The 22,687-nt window shown below is 46.5% G+C and overlaps 1 protein-coding gene across 1 annotated transcript in view; it reads left to right on the top strand.

The window, feature by feature from the left end:
- Positions 1-17,930, top strand: part of IL13RA1 (interleukin 13 receptor subunit alpha 1) — a 60,018-nt gene extending 42,088 nt beyond the window's left edge. Inside the window, exons 10-11 of the mRNA XM_043571398.1 lie at positions 785-869; positions 15,133-17,930. Coding sequence (XP_043427333.1) covers positions 785-869; positions 15,133-15,225 — 178 coding nt within the window. The 3' untranslated portion in view covers positions 15,226-17,930. The remainder of the gene's footprint in view (positions 1-784; positions 870-15,132) is intronic.
- The last annotated feature ends 4,757 nt before the right edge of the window (positions 17,931-22,687 follow it).

Consider the following 22,687-nt stretch of genomic DNA (forward strand, 5'->3'; position numbering starts at 1 on the left):
AAGAGGAATGAACCCTGTTCTCGGAAGATTTTTTTCTTTGAAATTATGAGCAATGAACCCCCATCTGGCCTATGATGAGTAAAGCACCGTTATTATTCAATTATAGGGGACGGCTCACGCGCGCACGCACACACCCACGCACGCACAGTCATAACCGTGTGAGGTGATGGATGTGTTAATTTGCTTGATCGTGGTCATCGTTTCATAACGTACAACATCATGTTGTTCACCTCACGTGTATACAATTTTTTTCCCTTGAATAGATGTCATTTAAGCTGGAAAAAACATTTGTGGTTTTTTTCAAATTTATCTTGGGGGGGGGGGGGGCGAGCGAGCAGGCAAGCAGCCTCCGCGCTGACGTGGGGCTCAGTCTCATGAACCACGAGATCATGACCTGAGTCGAAATCAAGAGTCAGACGCCTCACCCAGTTAGCCACCCAGGTGCCCCAAGCTGGAAAACAGTTTTAAAAACGATGAGAGTGGGGCGCCTGGTTGGCCCAGTCGGTTGGGTGACCGACTTCGACTCAGGTCACGATCTCGCAGTTCGTGGGTTCCAGCCCCGCGCTGGGCTCTGTGCTGACAGCTCAGAGCCTGCAGCCTGTTTCCGATTCTGTCTCTCTCTCTCTCTCTCTCTCTCTCTGCCCCTCCCCTGTTCATGCTCTGTCTCTCTCTGTCTCAAAAATAAATAAACGTTGAAAAAAAAAATAATAAAGTGCCTTTATTTAAATGGGACGTTCCTGTGGACTGGAAGATTTGATCAAAAAATGTCTCTGTTTTCTTAAAGGCTCAAGATCATTATATTCCCTCCAATTCCTGATCCTGGCAAGATTTTTAAAGAAATGTTTGGAGACCAGAATGATGACAGCCTGGTAAGCACTGATTCCATGAAGTTCGAAACTGGGTTTTGTTTGGAGGCTGTGGGATTTGTCAAAAACAAAAACAAAAACAAACCCAGAAAATTGGCCGTTTTGACCCTTTTTAAGTATACATCTCAATGGCATTGAGTACGTTCACAGTGTCGTGCAACCATTATCGCTATCTGCAGAACTCTTTCATCATCCCAGATAGAAACCGTGCCCGTTAAACACGGACTTCCCATTCCCCCCAGCAGCTGGCCACCTCTTTTCTACTTTCTGTCTCTATGAGTTTGCCTATTCTGGGTACCTCGTGTAAGTGGAATCCTACAATATTTGTCCTTTTGTGTCTGGCTCCTTTCACTTAGCATAATGTGGTTCATCCGTGTTGTAACATGTGTCAGTACTTTATTTCAAAATTGGTTATTTTGGGGCACTTGGGTAGCTCAGTCAGTTGTGTCCGACTCTTAATTTCAGCTCGGGTCATGATTTCCCAGTCATGAGATCAAGCCCTGCATCGGGCTCTGTGCTGGGTGTGGATTAAGATTCTCAAGATTCTCTCTCTCCTTCTCCCTCTGCCTCTCCCCCACTTGCACACGCTCTCTTGCTGTCTCTCTCTCTAAAAGAAAATGCAAAATTGATTATTTTAAACTACATTTTACCTAAAAGATTAAGGAAGAGGTGATTTAAAATGTTGCATCTCACAGTGCACAGCTGGTTCAGTCTGTGGGGCATGCACTTCTTGATCTCAGGGTCACGAGTTTGAACCCCAGGTTGGGCATAGAGCCCACTTAAAATAAAAAATAAGGGGCGCCTGGGCGGCTCAGTCAGTTGAGCGTCCGACTTCGGCTCAGGTCGTGATCTCACGGTTTGTGAGTTTGAGCCCCGCGTCGGGCTCTGTGCTGACCGCTCGAAGCGTGGAGCCGGCTTCGGATTCTGTGTCTCCCCCTCTCTCTGCCCCTCCCCTGCTCCTGCTCTGTCTCTCAATAACAGACAGTAAAAAATTTAAAAAAATAAGTTAAAACATTTTGTATCTCAGACTACGCAGACCATTTGAGAAGTCCTCGGGATACTTTGCCCAGCTCCTATCACTGGGCTTTGTTCTCTCCGGGGTAGGGGGGTCTGTTTAATCGAAACCCTCAGTGAGAGGAGCCTTCCAGATGAAAGCAGTCCAAAGGGCAGGGTTTCTGCCTCTTGGTGATTTGGGGAAATAGAAAGATAGGCTAAGCATGGACATCGATTTTGTTCATGCTGGTGCCTGGAAAGCTGGCCTCCAAAGACAAACTCACCCCAACTGTTACAGTTGGTTTGCTGCAGACTCTCATGCTGGAATTTGTGGCTAGAAAAGCGAAGACCCCAGGGGAACCGAAGAGTTTCCGGTGTCTCCGATAAGTACATTCACCCAAAGAAACTAATAAGGACACTAAATGGAATAAATATCAGCATTATTACATATATCTTAAATTAGTAATATCAGGCCCAGGGCAGTTAATTTAGTGAAATAGTACAGCATAGTACATGATAGCCTGGGCTCTGGAGTCGCATTGTCTGGATTCAAATCTCATTTACCATCTGTCTGACCTTAGGTAACTTCCCTAACCTCTCTGTGCCTCAGTTTTCTCATTTGTAACACGAAGGTAATGATAGCGCCCGCCTCTTGGTGTCGTTCTGTGGTTTAGATTAATTTAATACAGACAGACTGCTTAGCATGCCCAGTACAATTACTGGTGCTTAGTGAGCGTTAGCGATTAGTATTACTGTGGATGCTTTCCCATTCTGGTGCATCCCCAGACGGTTTCTTTTTTAAGTAAGCTCTACCCCCAACAAGGGGCTTAAAGCCATGACCCTGAGAGCAGGGGTCACACGCCGAACCAACTGAGTCAGCCAGGCGCCCCTCCCCAAACAATTCTCTTAATAGCAAGTGATTCACAATAGCAGCGATGATGTACAGCTCGGGAAGGAAGGCAGGGAGGCTGATTTGCTTTCAGAGGAGGATTCTTCTGGATCAGTCTTTCATCAAGGCATGGTCATACTGCCAGACCCTGAGGGTGGGGCACCGTGAGGCAGAAGTCAAGTGTAACTCAGGTGAATATGGCAACCACTGGTTCTTCGTCTTTAGTTGAGTCACAACCAACGGAAACCCTTGTAAGAATAGGGACCCCCGGACCCCGCCTCCAGAAAGTCTGATTCAGGAGGTCTGGGGTGGGTCCCGGGAATCTGCGTAGTGAACGGGAGCTCACAGATGATTCCTGTTCTGGCAAGATAGTTTGTGGAGACACTTTGAAGAACACTGTTGTGGGGCGCCTGGGTGGCTCAGTTGGTTGAGCGTCCACCTCTTTTTGTTTTTTTAAATGTTTATTTGAGAGAGAGAGGGAGGGAGACACAGAATCCGAAGCAGGCTCCAGGCTCCGAGCTGTCAGCACAGAGCCCGACGCGGGGCTCGAACCCACGAACTGCAAGATCATGACCTGAGCCAGTCAGTCAACCAACTGACTGAGCCACCCAGGCGCCCCTAGCGTCCAACTCTTGATTTTGGCTCAGGTCATGATCCCGGGGTCATGGGATCGAGCCCTGTGTCAGGCTGGGCACTGAGTGTGGAGCCCGCTTGGGATTCTGTCTCTCTCCCTCTGCCCCTCTCCCCCACTCGCATGCCTGCTCTCTCTCTCTCTCTCTGTCTCTCAAATAAAAAGAAAGAAAGAAAAATGCTGTCATGGCTATTTTCCTTAGGAAGGAGGTTGGGATCTGTGCAGGTACATGAGCGCCTCTAAGCAGTCAGGGAAAGGCTACTACGTTATACAGTGTATTTATTCGGTGCTTTGCTTCTATTCCCTTCTTGCATGCTCGTAACCGTCCTTTGGTGTAGGTGCCGTAGTGCCATTTTCTTGTTTTCATACAGATGAGGAAACGAAGCCTCAGTGAGGCTAAGTCACTTGACTGCAGTCACACAGCTAGTAGGTAGTAAGGTGGGATTTGACCCGGAACTGTCTGATCCTGGAGTTCTCTCTCTCTCTCTCTCTCTCTCTCTCTCTCTCTCTCCACTCTGCTGCATTGCCTCTTGTAAGATAGAGCGTTTGTCCCCAGGAACCTCACTACCTTCTGAGAGTTCCGTTTGCTAGAGAGGGTTGGGGTAGGGGAGTTCCGAGAAAAAGGTTTGGAGTCGCATTCCGGCTGGCCTTATATGGGGAGGGCTAGTCATGGGAGCCACCTGGGAACCCAGTCCTGAACTTGCCACATACACGCTTTGTTTGGCCAGCGTGGCATATTTAAGATCTTTCCATTTGGCCTGGCGCACACTCCTCCAGTTCATCTCTGGCCCTCTCGTTCCCGGTTCCCACCGTGGTTTCACACGTTGAGGTAACTCACGTGCCAGACCCCTGAAACATCTTTGAGTTTGCTACCCCTCTCAGCAGAATGAAGACGAGCCCAAGTGCCACGGTACGAATGCCCAATATCTGTGGACACGTGTTTGGACTCACGAATACATACAGGACATACGGCCCGAGCATCGATAAGATAAATTTCCAGCCCAACAAATTTGTAAAGAGCGATAGTGGCCCATGTCAGCAAGTGGGACGGTGGGGGTGGGGGTGGGGGTGGGGGCCTGGCACTTCTCACGCACTTTGTGGAGGGCACCTTGGGAACACGTAACAAGAATCTGTGATCTTACAATTATACTTTTAGGATGAGGAGATAATCCAACAATGGCACCGGGATGGTCAGTGCAGCGTCTGTCTCTAACACGAAGACTTTAGAAGCCAGTGAGACACCCACAATGGAGAATTAGTGAAAAACCAGGTTAGGTTTTCAAAGCATTTGATGTCACAGCGAACTGCTCCTGGTACAAGAGTAAGAAACATCATAACTGCAGAGTACATTACAATCCTAACTTTTACAAAACCACACGAATGTACGCATAGAACAGTGAGTGGAAAGAAAGGAGTCAAAATGATCATCTGGGCAGAAGGACCGCGTGGATAATTGATGTTATTCTCTACCTTTCTGAAATTTCCAGATTGCCTATCATGAGCACATATTACTTTTGTAATAAAAGAAGCCCTGTACAAGTTATTAAGGGAAAAGAGAATATTTTGGCCATCTGAGTTTGAGAGATAATAGGGACTTGAACTTAGGTGGTAGCAGGGGAGATTGACGCAAGAGACATTATTAAAGGCGACTCATTACAACTTGGGGACTCTGTGGGCGATGAAAGGTACAGAGTAAAAATAATCTCGAGGTTTCAAGCCTGAGTGATAGAGTGAACGGCAGTAACATCGACAGCAAAATCAGATCAATTATCTGTCTCAGAGATGGGAAAATTGCTTTTTTTCAATTTGCTGTCTAGAGGATAATATGTTATCCCGATGAGTCAGAGAATTCTATAATTTAGCGAGGCGGATACGCTGACAAGATGGACCGCTAAAAGCATAAGATGTTTTTGTTTGTGGTGGTTGCAGACCATTAAATGAAATCAGGGTTTAAAACTAAAAGTGTCATACAAATGCCAGACGGGAAAGGGGAATGGAACGAATTTTCATGTTTTCTTTTTAAGCAAATGAATAATCTTTTCTCTGCACGGCACCAAGCCTTATCAATTGAACTGTGTATGCAGCAGAAAGATGAGCCTTTCACTTCTAGAATTATCGAATTATAAATTTATAAATTTTTTTTTCAACGTTTTTTATTTATTTTTGGGACAGAGAGAGACAGAGCATGAACGGGGGAGGGGCAGAGAGAGAGGGAGACACAGAATCGGAGACAGGCTCCAGGCTCCGAGCCATCAGCCCAGAGCCTGACGCGGGGCTCGAACTCACAGACCGTGAGATCGTGACCTGGCTGAAGTCGGACGCTTAACCGACTGCGCCACCCAGGCGCCCCTAGAATTATCGAATTATAGAATGAACATGGCCCTAGGGGTCATCCAGTGAGGTGGATGTTTTACATGTTGAATTATTTATCTTTTCTTTTTTAATGTTTGTTTGTTTATTTATTTATTTATTTATTTATTTATTTATTTTTAAATTTTTTTTTCAACGTTTTATTTATTTTTGGGACAGAGAGAGACAGAGCATGAACGGGGGAGGGGCAGAGAGAGAGGGAGACACAGAATCGGAAACAGGCTCCAGGCTCTGAGCCATCAGCCCAGAGCCTGACGCGGGGCTCGAACTCACGGACTGCGAGATCGTGACCTGGCTGAAGTCGGACGCTTAACCGACTGCGCCACCCAGGCGCCCCCAATGTTTATTTATTTTTGAGAGAGAGACACACACACAGAGTGTGAGAAGGGGACGGCCAGAGAGAGGGAGACACAGAATCCGCAACAGGCTCCAGGCTCTGAGCTGTCAGCACGGAGCCCACGCGGGGCTCAAACTCACGAACCTCGAGATCGTGACCTGAGCCGACGTCGGACGCTCGACCGACTGAGCCATCTGAGCGCCCCGAATTATTTACCTTTAATTGTCAATTTTTAAAACTCTTAGATGCTAGTCCTACCCCTTCATTTTAGAGATGGGGGCAGTGGGGGCCCGAGAGACCTTTCTCCAGGACTGTCATACAGAGAGGCCATTGCAGAACCTGAACCTGAAGCCATCGTAGCCCAAAGTTGGTGTCTCCTGAGCCTGAAAAATAAGCCATGCCCTTTCTAAACGCTCGTCTTCCACGCTACACCACCTATAGTGGTTCTTTTCAGAAACTTATGTAGGTGTGGCCGCAAAGAAATGAAATCCTCCGTATAGTTTTCCTTAAGGTTTCCACTGTTTTGACAGTGTTTTGCTTGTCTCCGTGGTAACGCTGTGGCCAACAGCGTTTCTTCCTGTTGCTCCTCCGCTTGCCTTTTTCTTTGTGACTAATTGGGCTGCGGGCCATGTCTGGGGGCAGGGGGCTGTGCGGAGGGAATTGCTTCTCCTCCTGCATCTGCCTTTCTTTTTCACCCGTAAAAAATGATCTATTCTTCCCCCGCTTCTTGGAAACCAATTATGTTTTCAGTACCATGCCAGTTTGACATTCCTGATTGGAAAGCGGCTTGATAACTTGGAGTTGACTTCCAAATACTGCTGAGTTGTTGGTTTTGTGGGGTTTTTTTTTTCCCCCACTTTAGTGTGTATCTTTAAAAGCAAGGAATGCAAAAAAAAAAAAAAAAGAAGAAGAAGAAGAAAAGAAAAACCAGGAACGTAACCAAAATAGCATGGCTGCGCTTTCGAAGTGATTCGTTCTTTACTATCGTGTAACAGTCCATTGTAAAAATTTTCCACTTGTTGGGAGACAGGTAGTATCCGGTCCTCCCACCGTTAGGGAGGCTGAGATTGAGCGCTGTGTTTAAGGTGCTGACGGGGTGTCCCCTCCAGCCATTTACACTGATTTCCAGCCCCGTGCCGCCTGAAGATAGTCCTCGTGGTGCTAAGTTAGCACCCTGTCAGCTCTTTAGCGGATGCTTTTTTGTGCCGCTTGGTCTCATCGATCAAATCAATGATTTCAGCAGGCGTTGTGAAATGATGATTTTCCTATCATCGAAACTACGTTTATAAGCTGGCCCTTAGTACTCTAAGGCTCTTTGGTTGTTCTGAAATTCTGTTTCTGCTAGGAAGGCAGATACGCCTTTCATTCTTTCCCTTTCATTTTCATTGTGAAGCGGGGTTTGGGTCCATCACTACCTCAAATGGTACCAAATTAGTTCCCTTCACGCCACATTCAACTGGTTCTTTTGTTTCTTTTAATGTTTATTTATTTTGAGACAGAGAGAGAGAGAATGAGAATCCCAATTAGGCTCCACACTCATTGCAGAGCCCGACAAAGGGCTCGATCTCACGACCGAGAGATCATGACCGGAGCTAAAATCAAGAGTAGGACGCTTAACCAGCTGAGCCACTCAGTCACCCCCCGCCCGCCGCTTTTAAGTAATCTCTACCCCCAACGTGGGACTCGAACTCACAACCCCGAGATCAAGAGCCGCACGCTCTACTGACTGAGCCAGCCAGGTGCCCCTCAACTGGGTCTGTTTTAAGCTGCAGCGATTTTCGAGGCATGGCGATCCCCAATTCATATTATTCCACTTTCTTTGTGAACGTTGATCTGCAGAAGACTGGGGCGTGTAATCTGTTGACTTGTGTTCCTACAAAAGGCCAGTGTTTTGCATGGTGCTTAGGTGGCCTTGAGGCCCACTTCACTTCTATGGAAAATTCACTGTGGGAAATAACCAAATCTTGAAAGTCTTCTTAAGTTGGGATTTAGCATTCCACTGTGCCACGAAATTTATTTCTTTAAAATATAAAAGCCTGTGTAGCGTGCTGCCTTTTCTAGAATTGGATGACTAACAACCAAAAGCCAGTCATGTTAGCTGCCCAAACACTGATTTGTTTTCTATCCACGATGTTTTTCATATTTGGCCATTATTCTTTTGTTGATTACCTTGTTTTAAAAAGTTGGCAGTGTGAGCTGAATTATGGACTGGTAATTTTGTGGGTTCAGTTTTTTTTCTACAAGTAATTTTGCAATGAGACTGGCATATAATTTACGAAACGGAACAACGGGTCAGAGCATTTGTTCCCTTTTCTTACATAGACATATTCATAGAAGCAGTCCTCAGGAAAAGGCCATGATGCTGATAATGGGTGGAAATGAGAATAGTCCAAGTTTTAGGAACGAAAAAAGGCAAGCGACAAAATGAATGTCTTCTTGGAAGCCATCTCTTCTGCGTTGTTCACTTTGTTAAAATAAATTGGTTTTCTTCCTGTCCACCACAGCTAACCCATTGGGTCTAATGACTAGAAACCAATGAAGGTGTGATGTTCAGCACGCATTTTTTAAAAATGAAAATATTTTTCCTTTTAAAAGCAATACGGATTCATTACAGAGACGTGAGAAATACAGAAGACCAAAAGAGAAAAGGGTAAAAATCACTCTTCATCCTGTGACCCAGACAGAACCCTCTTGAATGTTGTGGGAACAACATAGAGAAATGGAACTTTTATTGGTCAGTGGGGTAATAATGACGACAATAATAATGGCTTGTACTTACTGAACTTCTGCTTTGTAGCAGACACTCTTCTAAGCACTTCCCTTGTTAATTTGATCCCCTTTTGCAGTTGGTATTCTCTCCAGTACACGGATGAGGACGGTGAAGTACCATGGCAGGGTGGCCGGGGCGGGGGGGGGGGGGGGGGAGGAGGGGGGGCGGGTGGTGGTAACGTGTGGCTCGCTCCAGATCACATTGCGAGGACACAGCAGTGCTAGGATCCAAACTTAACGAGCAGGCATCAGAGGTGGGACCCGAACCCAGGCATCCTGATTCTCCAGTCTACACTCTTAGCCAACCATATGATATGTTTTAACGACATGCTCATATTTAATTTTATTTGAATTTAACAGATGAGAAAGTAGTAGGTGCAACTGAAGGAATTTCTGAGCATTTGACAAATTATAAAATAAGTTTCAGTGATCACCAAAAAGGGCAGTTTTTCCCTATGTCCTCCCGTCTGTCTCTGTTTCGAAAACTGTCCAGTGTCTGCATTGTCAGCGCATGTAACTTACATACTACGGTGTGTCCCCTATAGCCTACATTTGGTCTTCGTTCCGCGGGGGTATTTCTGCTCACTGCTGGTCTTTATGTTCATGTCTCCCCAGTCACTTTGGTAGTTGGAAGCTCTAAAAGTTTTCTCAGGGAGGATTCAGGGGACCAACATTTCCTGAATTATTTGCATATTGATGGACTTTGCTGCGTTAATAATTGAAAATCAGTTTAGCTAGGTACAAAATCCGTGGCTCACGTGTTCTTGCCTCGGATATCTTAAATATGGCATCCACTTTCTTCTGGCATAAAATGTCGAAGTCGGCTGACAATATAATTTTCTCTCTGCGTTAAAACACTTGGTCTTGGGGCACCTGGCTGGCTCAGTCAGTCGGTGGAGCGTGCGACTCTCGATCTCGGGGTTGTGAGTTCGGGCCCCACGTTGGCTGTCGAGCTTACTTAAAAACAAACAAACACTTGGTCTTTTCTGTCTGGTTGTCAAAAGTTTTTTTTTTTTTTCAATGTCCAATAATTTTGCCAGAACGTGCCTTGGTGGTGGTGTTGGTCAGCCTGGCCTGATTCTCTGAGGGATATGGTGTGCCCCTTTCAGTATGTAGTTTCAGATGTTTTTTTAATTTCAGTAAACATGTCTCCACTTCTGGATTTCAGTTATTGTGTTCCCTTTTCTTTGCCCATCTTCTGTATTTGTTACATCCTCTTGAATAATCTTTACCTGCCTTCGTGTTTTTTAAATGTCTACACCCGACACGGGGCTCGAATTTACAACCCCGAAATCAAGAGTCACATGTTCTTCTGACTCAGCTAGCCAGGGCCCTCTCACTTTTTTAAAAAAAATTTTCTTGAGTTTATTTGTTTATCTCGGGAGGGAGAGAGAGAGAGAGAGAGAGAGAGCACAAGCAGGCGAGATGCAGAGAGAAAGAGAGACAGAACCCCAAGCAGGCTCTGCACCATCAGTGCAGGGCCCGACTTGGGGCTCGAACTCCCGAACCTTGAGATCATGACCTGAGCTGAGATCAAGAATTGGACGCTTAACTGACTGAGCCACCCGGGTGCCCCCTCATTTTTTTTTAGTTAAAAAAAACCCCTGCTTTTCATCTTCTGTTTCTCTTGAGGTATTATCTGTTGTGTTCATTTACCCCTGTGTTCCTTTTAGCTTAATCTTCATTTCTGAAATGATTTTCTTTTCCTTCTCATTCTTTCCTGAAGCTTAACAGGTCATTTCTGAGTTGTTCTTATTCTAAATGTTTATGTTCTTTCACATCATATACATTATTTTCATATCATATAACTTTTTCTTAATATATGTGAGCTAGCTTTAAAATATTGGACTATAATTTCATGTAATTTGAGGGGGCATTCTTGCATGTTTTAATTCTGCCAGGATTTTATTCTGTTGCTGATTTTTACATGAAATTCATTTCCCTGATGTTTTAGAAGGAGGCTTGATTTAGGATAGTTTTCTTTTTTCCCTAGTTTCATGGCTATGGAGTTCCATCTTCTAGCACTTTTTACAGTTGTTCAAAATATAGTGAATTTCTTACCGAAATCTCCCCCACCTTGTCTTGCCTCCTCTACTTTTTTTTTTTTAATGTTTTTTGAAATTCATTTTTGAGAAAGAGAGAGAGACAGAGTACAAGTGGGGGAAGGCCAGAGAGAGACAGAGAGAGACACAGAATCCATAGAAGGGTCCAGGCTCTGAGCTGTCAGCACAGAGCCTGTCGTGGGGCTCAAACCCATGAACTGCGAGATCATGACCTGAGCTCAACCGACTGAGCCACCCAGGCGTCCCCTGCCTCCTCTACTTCTAGCTGGACTTTCTGTTTGATCTCTCTTGTCTCTGTCCTGGCCAGTGTGGAGTCTGTGTGCACTGGTGGCTCCTCAGAGCGGCCCTTTGCCCGGGAAGGGAGCTTGGGGTGATTTCAAGAGTTCAGAAGGCCCAGGCAGCTCCCAGGCTATACCATGGACTCCTCGTACCCAGTCACTATTCGAAAGGGCAGACCCGTGCCGGGCTCACTTGCTGTTCATAAATTAGCTTGCTGATGTCCGGGTTATTTTAGAGTCCTCGTGTCTGTCAAATGTCCTGCTGGTTCCCCTCCCCATCCTCCCCCGTGACGGATTCCACTGTGCTCTTGTCGCTGGCTCTGATCTGTTCTATCCATTCATATCTCAGGGTCCATGGGGGGCATCATTTTGTTCCGGTTTTGTTGTAGATTGTGTCTGTGGGTCTGAGTTTTGCTCTCTACTTACCCTACTTCTGTTTCCTGCTGTGTTCTTTATGGTGGCGTCTGCGGGGATTCAGAAGCTATGCGGCCGACCACTGCATTTCTCCCAGAATTCCTCTGTAAACTACAGACCACGGGCCAAATCCCGTCTGTTGCTTGTATGTCTACAGCCTGCAAGCTAAGAGTGGTTGTTATACTTTTAAGGAGTTGAAAAGATCTGAAGAAGAATACTGCATCTTAGCCCATGAAAACTATTTGAAATTCAGATGTCAGTGTCCCTGAACGTTTTGTTGGAACCCAGCCATACCTGTTCATTTACATGTTATCTATGGCTGTTGTCGTGCTGTAACAGCAGAGTGAGTTTATTGGGACAGAGACTCAAAGCTGAAAATATTTATCATCTGGCCATTGACAGAAAAAGTTTGCCAACCTTGGCCTATAATATACTTTTTAATGGCTAGATAGTATTCCATCGTGTGACTATATCATAACGTACCTAACCAAGTCCCTATTACTGGGCATTTAGATGACGTCTAAACGTCATTATCATAGGGATCATTTCCAAGCTATATTAGCATATATGTTTTATTATTTTGAGGGGATAAATTGTTGTAAGTAAGATTGCCGGATCAAAGGAGATTACACTTTTTAAACCCTGTGATTAATATTGACACATTATCATCCAGAAAGGATATACAGGGTAAATATCTATTACGGTTACTGTTCCGATAAATTATGGTGCATTCAGGCAATGAAATATTATGCACAGGGCAAAGAAAATGAGGTAGATCTGTTTTACTGATATATAAAAATATGTAATATATGTTGTCAAATGAAACACCCTGGTTTCAGATGTAGAGTCTGATTCCTTCGTGTTAAGGAAAGGGGAGTGCTAGAACACATACTCTGAAATCGTTCACAAGAAGCATAGATGACAAGTGGGTTGTACCAACTTATATACCCTGTCTCAGTGTCTCCGTGGTGTCTCAGTGGTGGTTTTGCCACGCCTTTGCTAGCGTGAGTGTATCTAATTTAAAAAAAAAAAAATCTTGCCAGCTGACAAATGAGAAAAGGGCATCTTGTTTTAAGATTTTTTTCTTTTTTTGAGAGAGCGGGTGAGAGCAGGGGAGAGGAGCAGAGAGACGGAGAGAGAATCTTAAGCAGGCTCCACGCTCGAAGCACGAAGCCCCATGCGGGGCTCGATGCCAGGACCCCGGGATCATGACCTGAGCTGAAATCCAGAGTCTGACGCTCAACTGACTCAGGCTCCCCAAAGGGCATCTTGTTTTAATTTTATGTATCAACTTTCATATTTTTTGGTATGTCCATCGGCTTGAAGTAATTCTGTTGTGAAATTCTTGTTCACTGTCCATTTTTTCCCTTCCATATTCATCTTTTGGAAACCTTGTAGTTTGTGAAGCTCTTTGGGTCTATCAGCTATTAATCCTTTGCTTGTCATCTGATTGCCTTTGTATGGAATTTAGGGTGATTAACGATGTACGGAAGTTTTTTTCTTTTTTGTGCACGCAGATCTTTATTTTCTATGTGTAGGAAGCCTCTTTGTATCTCAGACTCATGTAGTTGTTGCCCAGTGTATTTTTCTAGAACTTACTTGATTTTGTTTTTTACATTTAGGTCTTTAATCCACAGGGAATTTACGCACGTGGGCCGTCAAGCGGGGCTTAACTTTATTTTTCAAACGCTTAGCCAGTTGTCTTAGTGCCATTTATTGAATAAGCCATTATTTCAAGGTCATGGAATTTTTTCAGATTGTTTTTTTTTTTATTTGAAGTCTCTGCATTTCATGTTTTCAAAACTCCCGGTTTGTTGATTCGATTCACGCCAAATAAAATTTACTCTTTGAGCATACGGTTAGAGGAGTTTTAGCAAGTGTATGCACTTTTGTAGCCACTGCTCCAGTCCAGATACAGAACATCTTCATTGTCCTCTGCAAAGTTCCCTCACGCCCCTTAGTAGTCAACCCCCTCGCTCCTGACCCTCTACCCTTGCAACCACTGATCTGCTTTCTGTCCCTAAATTTTTACCTTTTCCAGAATGTCCTCCAAATGGAAGCATGAAATACATACATTTTCGAGTCTGGCTTGTTTCACTAGGCATAATGCATCTAAGAGACATCCATGTGGTTGCACGTAGCAGTAGTTTATTTCCTTTTGTTGCCGAGCGACATTCCATTATAGCGCTGTACCACGGTTGATTTAGCCACTCACTTGTTCAAGGGCGTTGGGCTCATTTCCAGTTTGGGGCTTTTATGAACAAAGGCTACTGTAAACATTCATGTAGAGGTCTGCGTGTAGATCGATGTTCCCATTTCTCTTGGGTGGATACCTGGGAGTGGGATTTCTGGGTCATGCGCTAAGCGTATGCTTCGTTTTCTGAGACGCCATCAGACTGTCTTCCATAGTGGCTGTACTCTTTGACATTGCCACCGACAATAGATGAGGGATCTAGTTACTCCGTGTCTGTGGCAGCACTTGGAATTGTCAGTATTTTTTATTTTAGCCCTTCTACTAGGGGTGTGAGGGTTAAATAATTTAGAAGAAGTTGGAAATTTTAAGCATCGTTTCTCAACTCTTCCCTCCATATGCTTTCTGTGAAGAGCTAGATAGTCAATATGTTTGACTCACCGAGCCCTTCGGTCTTCGTCACGGCAACTCACCTCTGCCGCAGTAGCATGAAAGCGGCCACGGACGGTACGGAAGCCAATAGGCGTGGCTGCGTTCCAATAAAACTTTATTTACAAAAACAGCCTGCTGGATTCTGCTCTTACGCCATAGTTTGCATAGACACCAGGTTCCGTCTAGTGACTTTATTTTCCAGATGAGGGGACTGAGCTCAGGTTCCACCCTTTCCCTTGAGTTATAAGTAAAGAAGGCAAAGGCCAGGATCTTGGCTTTTACCATAAGAGGCACACTTAACATTGACCTCAAGATGAGCTCACCTTACGCATAATTCCTGGTTCTAGCAAATGCTGTCACATGAAACTGTTAATATAGGGTCTTTACAAAGTTGTAACTGCGGTAAGACTTTTTTGGGGACATTTTATATACCGCCATTGGCCTAGATGCTGGTTGACATTTGGAGCCTATTCTGTCTCTGGAACAGAGGTCACATTTGGGTAGTAAGAAAATAAAGGAAGTGACAGTTAAAGTAAGAAAAGCACTGCCACCCTAGTATTCTTCTTCAAAAGACTCGGTTTCCAGTTTTGAAGATGCCCAAATGTATCTCCTGAGATAGCTCTTTTTTTTTTTTTCCTCTGAGATAGCTCTTAAACGCCGCGTCAAGATCCCACGCTCCCCCCCCCCACCTCGCATGTTAATTCCTGATTGTTTCGTTTCATTGTTCAAATAGACGAAGATTCTTAGGTCAAAAAAAAAAAAAAAATCAAAACCGTAACAGGAAGGCATACACTCATGGTTCCATGCACGCAAACCTAAAATTAAGCCCTGGCTGGGAGTCCTCAGGGAGAGAACATTGTTTAGAAGAGTCATCGTGTGTGTGTTTTCTTCCCTTCCAGCACTGGAAGAAATACGACATCTATGAGAAGCAAACCAAAGAAGAAACTGACTCTGTTGTGCTGATAGAAAACCTGAAGAGAGCCTCTCAGTGATGGGGCTAATTTATTTTACCCTTCGACGTGACGATTCATCCCACTCTCCGTTTGTTATCTGGGAACGTGTTAAAAGGAAAGCGAAACTACTGGGCCATTTAAAAACAGGCAGCTCGTAAGAGCCACGGTCTTCATGTCAAGTCGTGCACTGAGAAACTAAACACAAGGGGCTCTTTGGCGAAGAGAGCGGAGTCATTGTCGTTGAATTAGAAAAGCAGACCTCCCTCGCGAAGGCTTCAAAGTAGGGGGCAAAGCAAACAGCGGTGATGGCGGTAGAGTTCATCTTATCCAGAGTTGTGACGACTTCTGAGGGTTCTGTGCCTGCTTTGTACGCTTTGTGTCCAACCACACCGATGCATTTTATGTGGGGGCGGGGGGAGGAAACTCATTCTGGATGCAGGCGCTAATGCCAGACTTGAGTCACGGCGAGCATCTAACCAAACGAACTTGATGGAATCTATCACAAACGAAATTGATGAAACCTATCATCCGTTGTTCGGGATCTCACGGCGTGTTCGTGGCTCTGTAAACCCTTAGCAGTCCGGACTCGTCAGCCCCCTGAGCAGCAGCTTGCCCCGCTTTGGAAGGCCCGGGCGTCAGTGTTGGCCACGAGCGTGGCCACTACAGCAAGAGCCTTTCAGAGCCGTGGCAGGCTTTTAAGGGCAGTGGAGGCCGAATGCCTTATTGGGCGTTGGGATCTGCCCCATGCCATCTCTCATGGTGTCTTGTTTCTTCTTCACCTCTGCTACTCCAGTCAAATACTCCGCCTGTGTCCAGATTGTGCTAGGCCCCCGGGTGGGAGGCACCACTCAAAGGGTTGACGGTCCAGTTGAGACGCCTCTCTTCTGACCCCTCTATCTCCACCAGTCATTTTCCAGAGCTTTCGGCTCCCCGGTTCCCGTACCCGTTTCCCCTGCCCCATCGCCCGCCCCCCCCCCCCCCGCCGTTCCCGCCGTTGTGTCCTTCTGTCCCCTTTCGCTAGAAATTAGAATATAAAGCTGCTCAGCACACCTAGAAGAGCAGGGAGGACTCTGCACCTCAGGTAAAGTGTGAGGCGACTAAGAAGCAATGACTGATTCTTGCATGTTTTGTATGTAACTTCTTGCATGAGTCTGCGTTCGTTTGAAGGTTTTCAGCGCTTACTATTTCTCTATGCATTTTTCTAAGCTGAAAGGAGGTATTCTCCTCACTTAGAACTTCGCTGTTCGTAGGGGCGCCTGGGTGGCTGGGTCGGTCGAGCGTCCGCCTTCGGCTCAGGTCGTGATCTCACAGCTGGTGAGTTCGAGCCTCGCGTCGGGCTCTGCGCTGACGGCTCGGACCCTGGAGCCTGCTTCGCGTTCTGTGTCTCCCTCTCTCTCTGCCCCTAACCCACTCGCATTCTGTCTCTGTCTCTCTCAAAAATAAATAAACATTAAAAAAAGAAAGAAAGAAAAAAAAAAAGAACTTCGCCGTTCACTTCAGAAGAGGAGAGCCCCGTCTTCCCCTTCCCCCGTGCTGCCCCAAGTGGTTACGAGTAGGTTTTGCATCTTATAGCGATAGCTTCTGAGGCTCTAACATTTGTATCCATTTTTGTTTGGGTTTTTTTTGGCCTACCAAGTGAGGGGCTCCACCGGCACCCAGCCCTACGACACATGCACAGAGACGTTCCCCTCTGCTCCTCCTCTTTCCTCCAGGTTTAACGAAGCGTGGAAGTGAGGGGTCCCCCTCGCCCTCCCCCCCCGCTGCCCCCCAGTGTTTCTCACCTCAGGCACACGGACTCAGATTCCTGGTAGGAACTTGAAAGCCCGACGACCACAAGTTCTGCAGACATCCACCTGTTGGATGCGGCCCAGGCGTCGTGACCGGTGCCGCTCCGGTGGGAGATGCCCGCTCGCCGCAGGTTTGGGCGAGAGTGGCAGCCTGCCGGCCCTGGGGGGAGGAGGGATGTGCCCGGCCTTTCTGAGGAAATCCCTCGCCAAGGGTAGAGGTCAACGGGTTTCCTCCCTGGGCTGCTTTTTTTTTTTTTTTTTTTTTTTGGAGGTCACATTGGGGTGGGCGTAGTAGATGTCCCCACTTCGTTCTCAGGTTCTCTGGCAAGGACACTTGGTTTCCCCGTGTAGGAGCGAGATTATTTCCTCGTCAAGTCTTTTGCAGTTTCTAGAAAGCAACACACCCACTAAACGCCTCCCCGAAAGCCATTTTTTCCCCTGGTTTTCTATGTAGATAGCAGCCAGGGGGATGCCTTGGTATTACGAGTCACCGAGGGGCTGCCGGTGTTGACGGTCACAGCCTGGAAGCGGGGAAGCTGTATCCGGTGCCATTCTCCTCTTTTAGCCGTAAGATAGCCGAGGGAAAAGGGGGCAGCGAGTTCGGGACTAGCTAGGGCCGTTCTATAATTAAGGAAAAAGCGACCCCCAGGTCTGGGAGCGCGTGGGAAACTTTAATACGTCAGTGGGATTTCCATCACCCGTAGGAAACTGGTAGGTTCGTTTGCTGTTTTATGCCTCAACTCTATGGATTGTTTTTCTCCACAGACCTAAGTAAACCCACTGTAAGGATGGTCATTCTTATTCTTTCATTAAGTTGTTCCTTTATCTGGGCACTGAAGGGATACGTGAAACAACGTGAAGAGTATTTTTTGGTAATGCCTTCAAACTCGGGGTCATCTTGTTTAACTTCTTAATAGGAAAGCTTGAGTGAAATAAATATTGTCTTTTTGTATGTCACCCACGTGTTTTCCTGTGGTCTCATTTTGGGGTAACGTGTCGTAAGGAGCGCGTGGTGGAAAAATCGGAGTTAAAAGAATAGATGTTGTGGAAAAAAAAAAAAAAACGAAGACAGTGATTTTTGTCTTACAGCCATTTCTCGCAAGCTTCCCTGCTGTTCTCGGGATGCCTGTGTTTTCTTTCTTTAACGTTTATTTATTTTTGAGAGCGAGGCAGAGCGTGAGGCAGGGGAGGGGCAGAGAGAGAGAGGGAGACACAGAATCCGAAGCAGGCTCCAGGTCCCGAGCTGTCAGCACAGAGCCCGTCGCGGGGCTCGAACTCACCAGCCGTGAGATCATGACCTGAGCCGAAGTCGGACGCTCAACGGACTGAGCCACCCAGGCGCCCCCCCCCCCAACCTTTTTTTAAGGAACACCTATGTTTTCTGATAAGAGCATGCACTCAGTTTACTACGAGCACAGCCTGTGCAAGCGGAACCTAAAGGGACAGAAGTATTTGATAAATCGTAGTTCTGATAATTAAGGGAAATGCACCCTTTGGGCTGCTGCGAAGCGGAGGTAGGAGGCCCCGGAGGGGGAGTGGCTCCCCACGTGACAAGAGTGTGGCAGCTGGTGCCACAGGCGCCGGGGAGGCGGCATCACGGGGCTGGCAGCTGAAGAGGGGCTCCACCGGCCGTCGTCCAACCCCAGGACGGAAAAATAGGTCATTGCCAAGAACAAGAAGGGGGCCTACTCTACCGGCTGTCGCAGGTCTCCATCCTGACGTACACAACCCCGGTGGTTCGTGGTGAAGCAGGGCTACCGTGACACCAACACCTCCCTGCAGAGCAGCGCGTCACCGGAGTCAAGGGCGTGACCTTCACCAACACCTCAGAACCCCGGGAGCCACTCTGGAATGCTGCCCATGATGTCATCCCACCCCGGAGAGAGAATGTCTGTTGTCCCCATCCTAATTGTGACCCCCCCAAGCAGTGGCAGAAAACCTGTAGGAAAAGAAAAAATCCAAATGCACGCGCGCGCGCACACACACACACACACACACACACACAAAGGAGACTCTGATGGTATAAATTATATATACAATTTCTAGTTAGAAACTAGCCACATGAGCAGGTCAGATTCGAGAGCAAGAAAATCAGTTTTCAATAGCTGTCCTCTTAAGAGATGGTAACGTAGTCTCAAATTTTCTAGAACGACAGCAAGATGGTTTGAACGTCGTGGAGGGTTTTTTTCTCTCATGTGTGTCGTTCAAAAGAAAACCACAGGCCCAAAATGGTGTCACTTAGATTATGGCCCCAAGTCAGTAAAACCAGATCTAATCCCTAACCTAACTGCAGTCACAGCCTCCAAGAATGTGTAGCCTGTAACCAGTCAACGTGGAGTTTTCTGGTCAGCACTAGGAATTTTCCTGATAGACCCCTCCCGTTCCCCTTAGCACGGACACGTTGCCTAAAACCACGGATTTCCTTGCTATTAATTTCCTTTTTTTTCCACTCCCTCTCTACCTTTAAAAGCCTTTCCTTTTCAATAGCCCTTTGGAACTCCTCTCTACGCTCAGTTCATGATTCGAATAATAAAGCCAGTTAGAGCTTTAAAGTGGACTTGGTAGAATTTCTGTTATTTAACACTGTTAAGCTCTAAGAGTGAGTCTTTGGGCAGACCGCATTTATTAATTACCCTGAATCTTTACAAAACCCCAAGCCGAGGGTGTGGGTAGGGGCTGCTGATGTTGGTGAGGTTATTTCTGTAACTGTCTAGAATGATCCAAGAAGATTCTGGAAATCTCTCTGCAGGTACGCTTTGCCTTGTTTTAAACAAGAAAGCTTTGCTGCTTCCTACATCAGCGTACTGAATATTCTGACAGGAAACATTTGAGTGCGGACACTTGGGGTTTTATATCTATATGAGATCTATGGAAAACAAATTTTTGCAGCCGTAAACATGTTCACCTTGTCTCAGGAGGAGAGGAGCCGGAATGATCGAAGCACATTTGATTTCCAGAGTAATTTTCCGTCGGGTCCTCCTCTTTTATAAGCATGACTCTGTGCTCACATGAGTAACACATTATGCTCTTAGAGTATTAGTCGTTTTAGAAGAAAACAAGGAAACTAGAACACTTATCTCAGAGACTCTTCTTTGAAAACCCGGATGATTAGATCAAGCAATAAAGTTCTTCGTAAATACTGCAGCTCAATCTTGGCATGCTTTTGCTCTAAGGAAGGGAGTTGTGTTGACATTTGGACGTGCTCCACCATTTTTGACATGAATCCCCAGATGAGTTCTTCCTGAAGATTCTCTGGCCTTTAACACTCTTTCCTAATGGTCATACTATTAGTTTACTATTAGCAACAGAAAAATATTTCTCTGCTAGTTTTCAACAGTTATTAGGTATAAAAAATTACATAAAAAGAAAACGGTTACTGAGCGGCTAAACGCGTGCCAGGTTACGTGTTTTATTTCACTAAATTCCCATGTGAGTCCCATGAGGGAGGTGGCCATTATTATCTTCATTCTATAGATGAGGAGCCAGACATAGAATGAGTTGTGCAGATGCAAGGTCACACAGCTAGTAAGTGACGGAGACACTTAACCAAGTCGGCCCAAGGTTAGAGCCTGTATAAGACGGCCAGTGATATATTTATTTGTCCTGAGAAGGCGCCTGGGTGGCTCAGCCAGTCAAGCATCCGACTCTTGATTTGGGCTCAGGTCATGCGTCTTGAGCCCTGCATGGGGCTCCAAGCTGGCAGTGCGGAGCCTGCTTGGGATTCTCTCTCTCTCTCCCTCTCTCTCTCTCTGCCCCTCCCCTGCTCACGCGCTCTCTCTCAAAAATAAATAAACTTGAAAAAAAATAAGGAAGAAACATTTTATTGCAAACTGTGGCCAAGTTGGCCTGGCAAACGGAAGCCGTTGGAGAATTTAAATCATTCACGTGAGCTTTTCACAGCATCTTAAGATTCATCTGCGCATTGATTCACCTAGGTGCTAGGCAACGGACGAGGCGCTAGGAACTTAGAAGTGAGTAAGTTTTGGCTGAGCTTCAGGTGGTTAGTCGGGGGAGGCTGCTTTGCACAGAGCAACGTGACTTGCGGAGCTCGTTGCGGGGTGAGGGTCTTTGCTGCGGACGCTAGCAATGCAGTGGGCAGGGCCCCTTCGTCTCCCCAGGCATCCGTGTTCTCATCTGTAAAATGGACAGGTCGGACTAGGTTAGCTCTACTGTGACAGCCGACACAAACTAAGATAATGGCTGGTTTTACATACCAAGGGACTACATTTACAGTCACCTACCGTTGCTACAGGAAGTAGCTAGCCACGAGCAGCAGCTGCCGGTAGTAACCAGAGCGGGTCCTTTAAAATTTTTTTTTTTTTCAATGTTTATTTATTTTTGGGACAGAGAGAGACAGAGCATGAACGGGGCAGGGGCAGAGAGAGAGGGAGACACAGAATCGGAAACAGGCTCCAGGCTCTGAGCCATCAGCCCAGAGCCTGACGCGGGGCTCGAACTCACGGACCGCGAGATCGTGACCTGGCTGAAGTCGGACGCTTAACCGACTGCGCCACCCAGGCGCCCCCAGAGCGGGTCCTTTAACACGACGGTAAGAACGCAGGAGGTGGGCCACCGGATGAGCCCGGTGGCCCGTCCAAAGCGGAATTTTCACAAGGGCCCCCGCCACGACTGCGCCCAACAAATACTCCTTAACACGTGTTGCAGATCTTACGTCATTTTGCCTAGAAACACAAAAATGGATTTTGTGTAATACCGATCACGTGCCTAGTGACTACATTTGATACGCGACCTAACATAGGGTCCCTTGGAACTCGATACTCACAAATTTGGCTACGGAATTAAACTTTTGGGGTTTCATTCGGTCAAAATGCAGCACGTACTTAAGTGAAAAAGTCAAAGAATATCACGGGGCTTATAAAAAAACAAACAAGCAGGCCCCTGCCCTTCCACTCCTGACCCCTGATTCCTGCTCCCAGAAAAGACACCCTCCCCCTTATCCTGGAGCCCGTGAAAATGTTCTGTTACGTGGCGAAAGGGACTTTGCAAATGTGATCAAGATTAGAGATCTTCGGGGCGCCCCGGTGGCTCAGGTGGCTGAGGGTCTGACTTCAACTCAGGTCATGACCTCACAGTTCTTGGGTTCGAGCCCCGCGTCGGGCTCCGCGCTGACAGCTCAGAGCCCGGAGCCTGCATTGGATTCTATGTCTCCCTCTCTCTCTGCCCCTCTCCTGCTCTCTCTCTCGCTCTCTCTCTCAAAAATAAATAGACATTTAAAAAAAATAGGATTATAGATGCTCGAATGGGAAGATTGTCCTGTATAATCTGGGTGGGCCCAACCTAATCACTTGAGCCCTTAAACGCAGAGACATTTCTCTGGCTGGAAGCAGAGAAGGAGGACAGATTCGAAGCACAGAAAGAACTCACTCAAAGTGCTGCCGCTGGCTCGAAGACAGTAGAGGCCCTTCGGAAGTGTTAGAAGGAATTAGATCCTGCCAGCAAGGCGAAGGAGCCTGGAAGCAGAATCTCCCCCAGCGCCTCCAGATAGGAGCCCAGGCTGGCCAACTACATGACTTCAGCCTTACGAGACCCGGAGCAGAAAATTCAGTCCAACTGTGTTGGACTTCTGACCCACAGAAGTATGAGATCATACGTTTGTGTTGTCTTCAGCTGCTTCTACTAGTTTTGGTGGGTTCTTTGGGTATATAACCCTTCTGAATAACGCCCTAATACTTCGGGATATTTCTTGTTCTTAT

Source organism: Prionailurus bengalensis, chromosome X (genome assembly GCF_016509475.1).
Source record: "Prionailurus bengalensis isolate Pbe53 chromosome X, Fcat_Pben_1.1_paternal_pri, whole genome shotgun sequence".
Taxonomy (NCBI): Eukaryota; Metazoa; Chordata; class Mammalia; order Carnivora; family Felidae; genus Prionailurus; species Prionailurus bengalensis.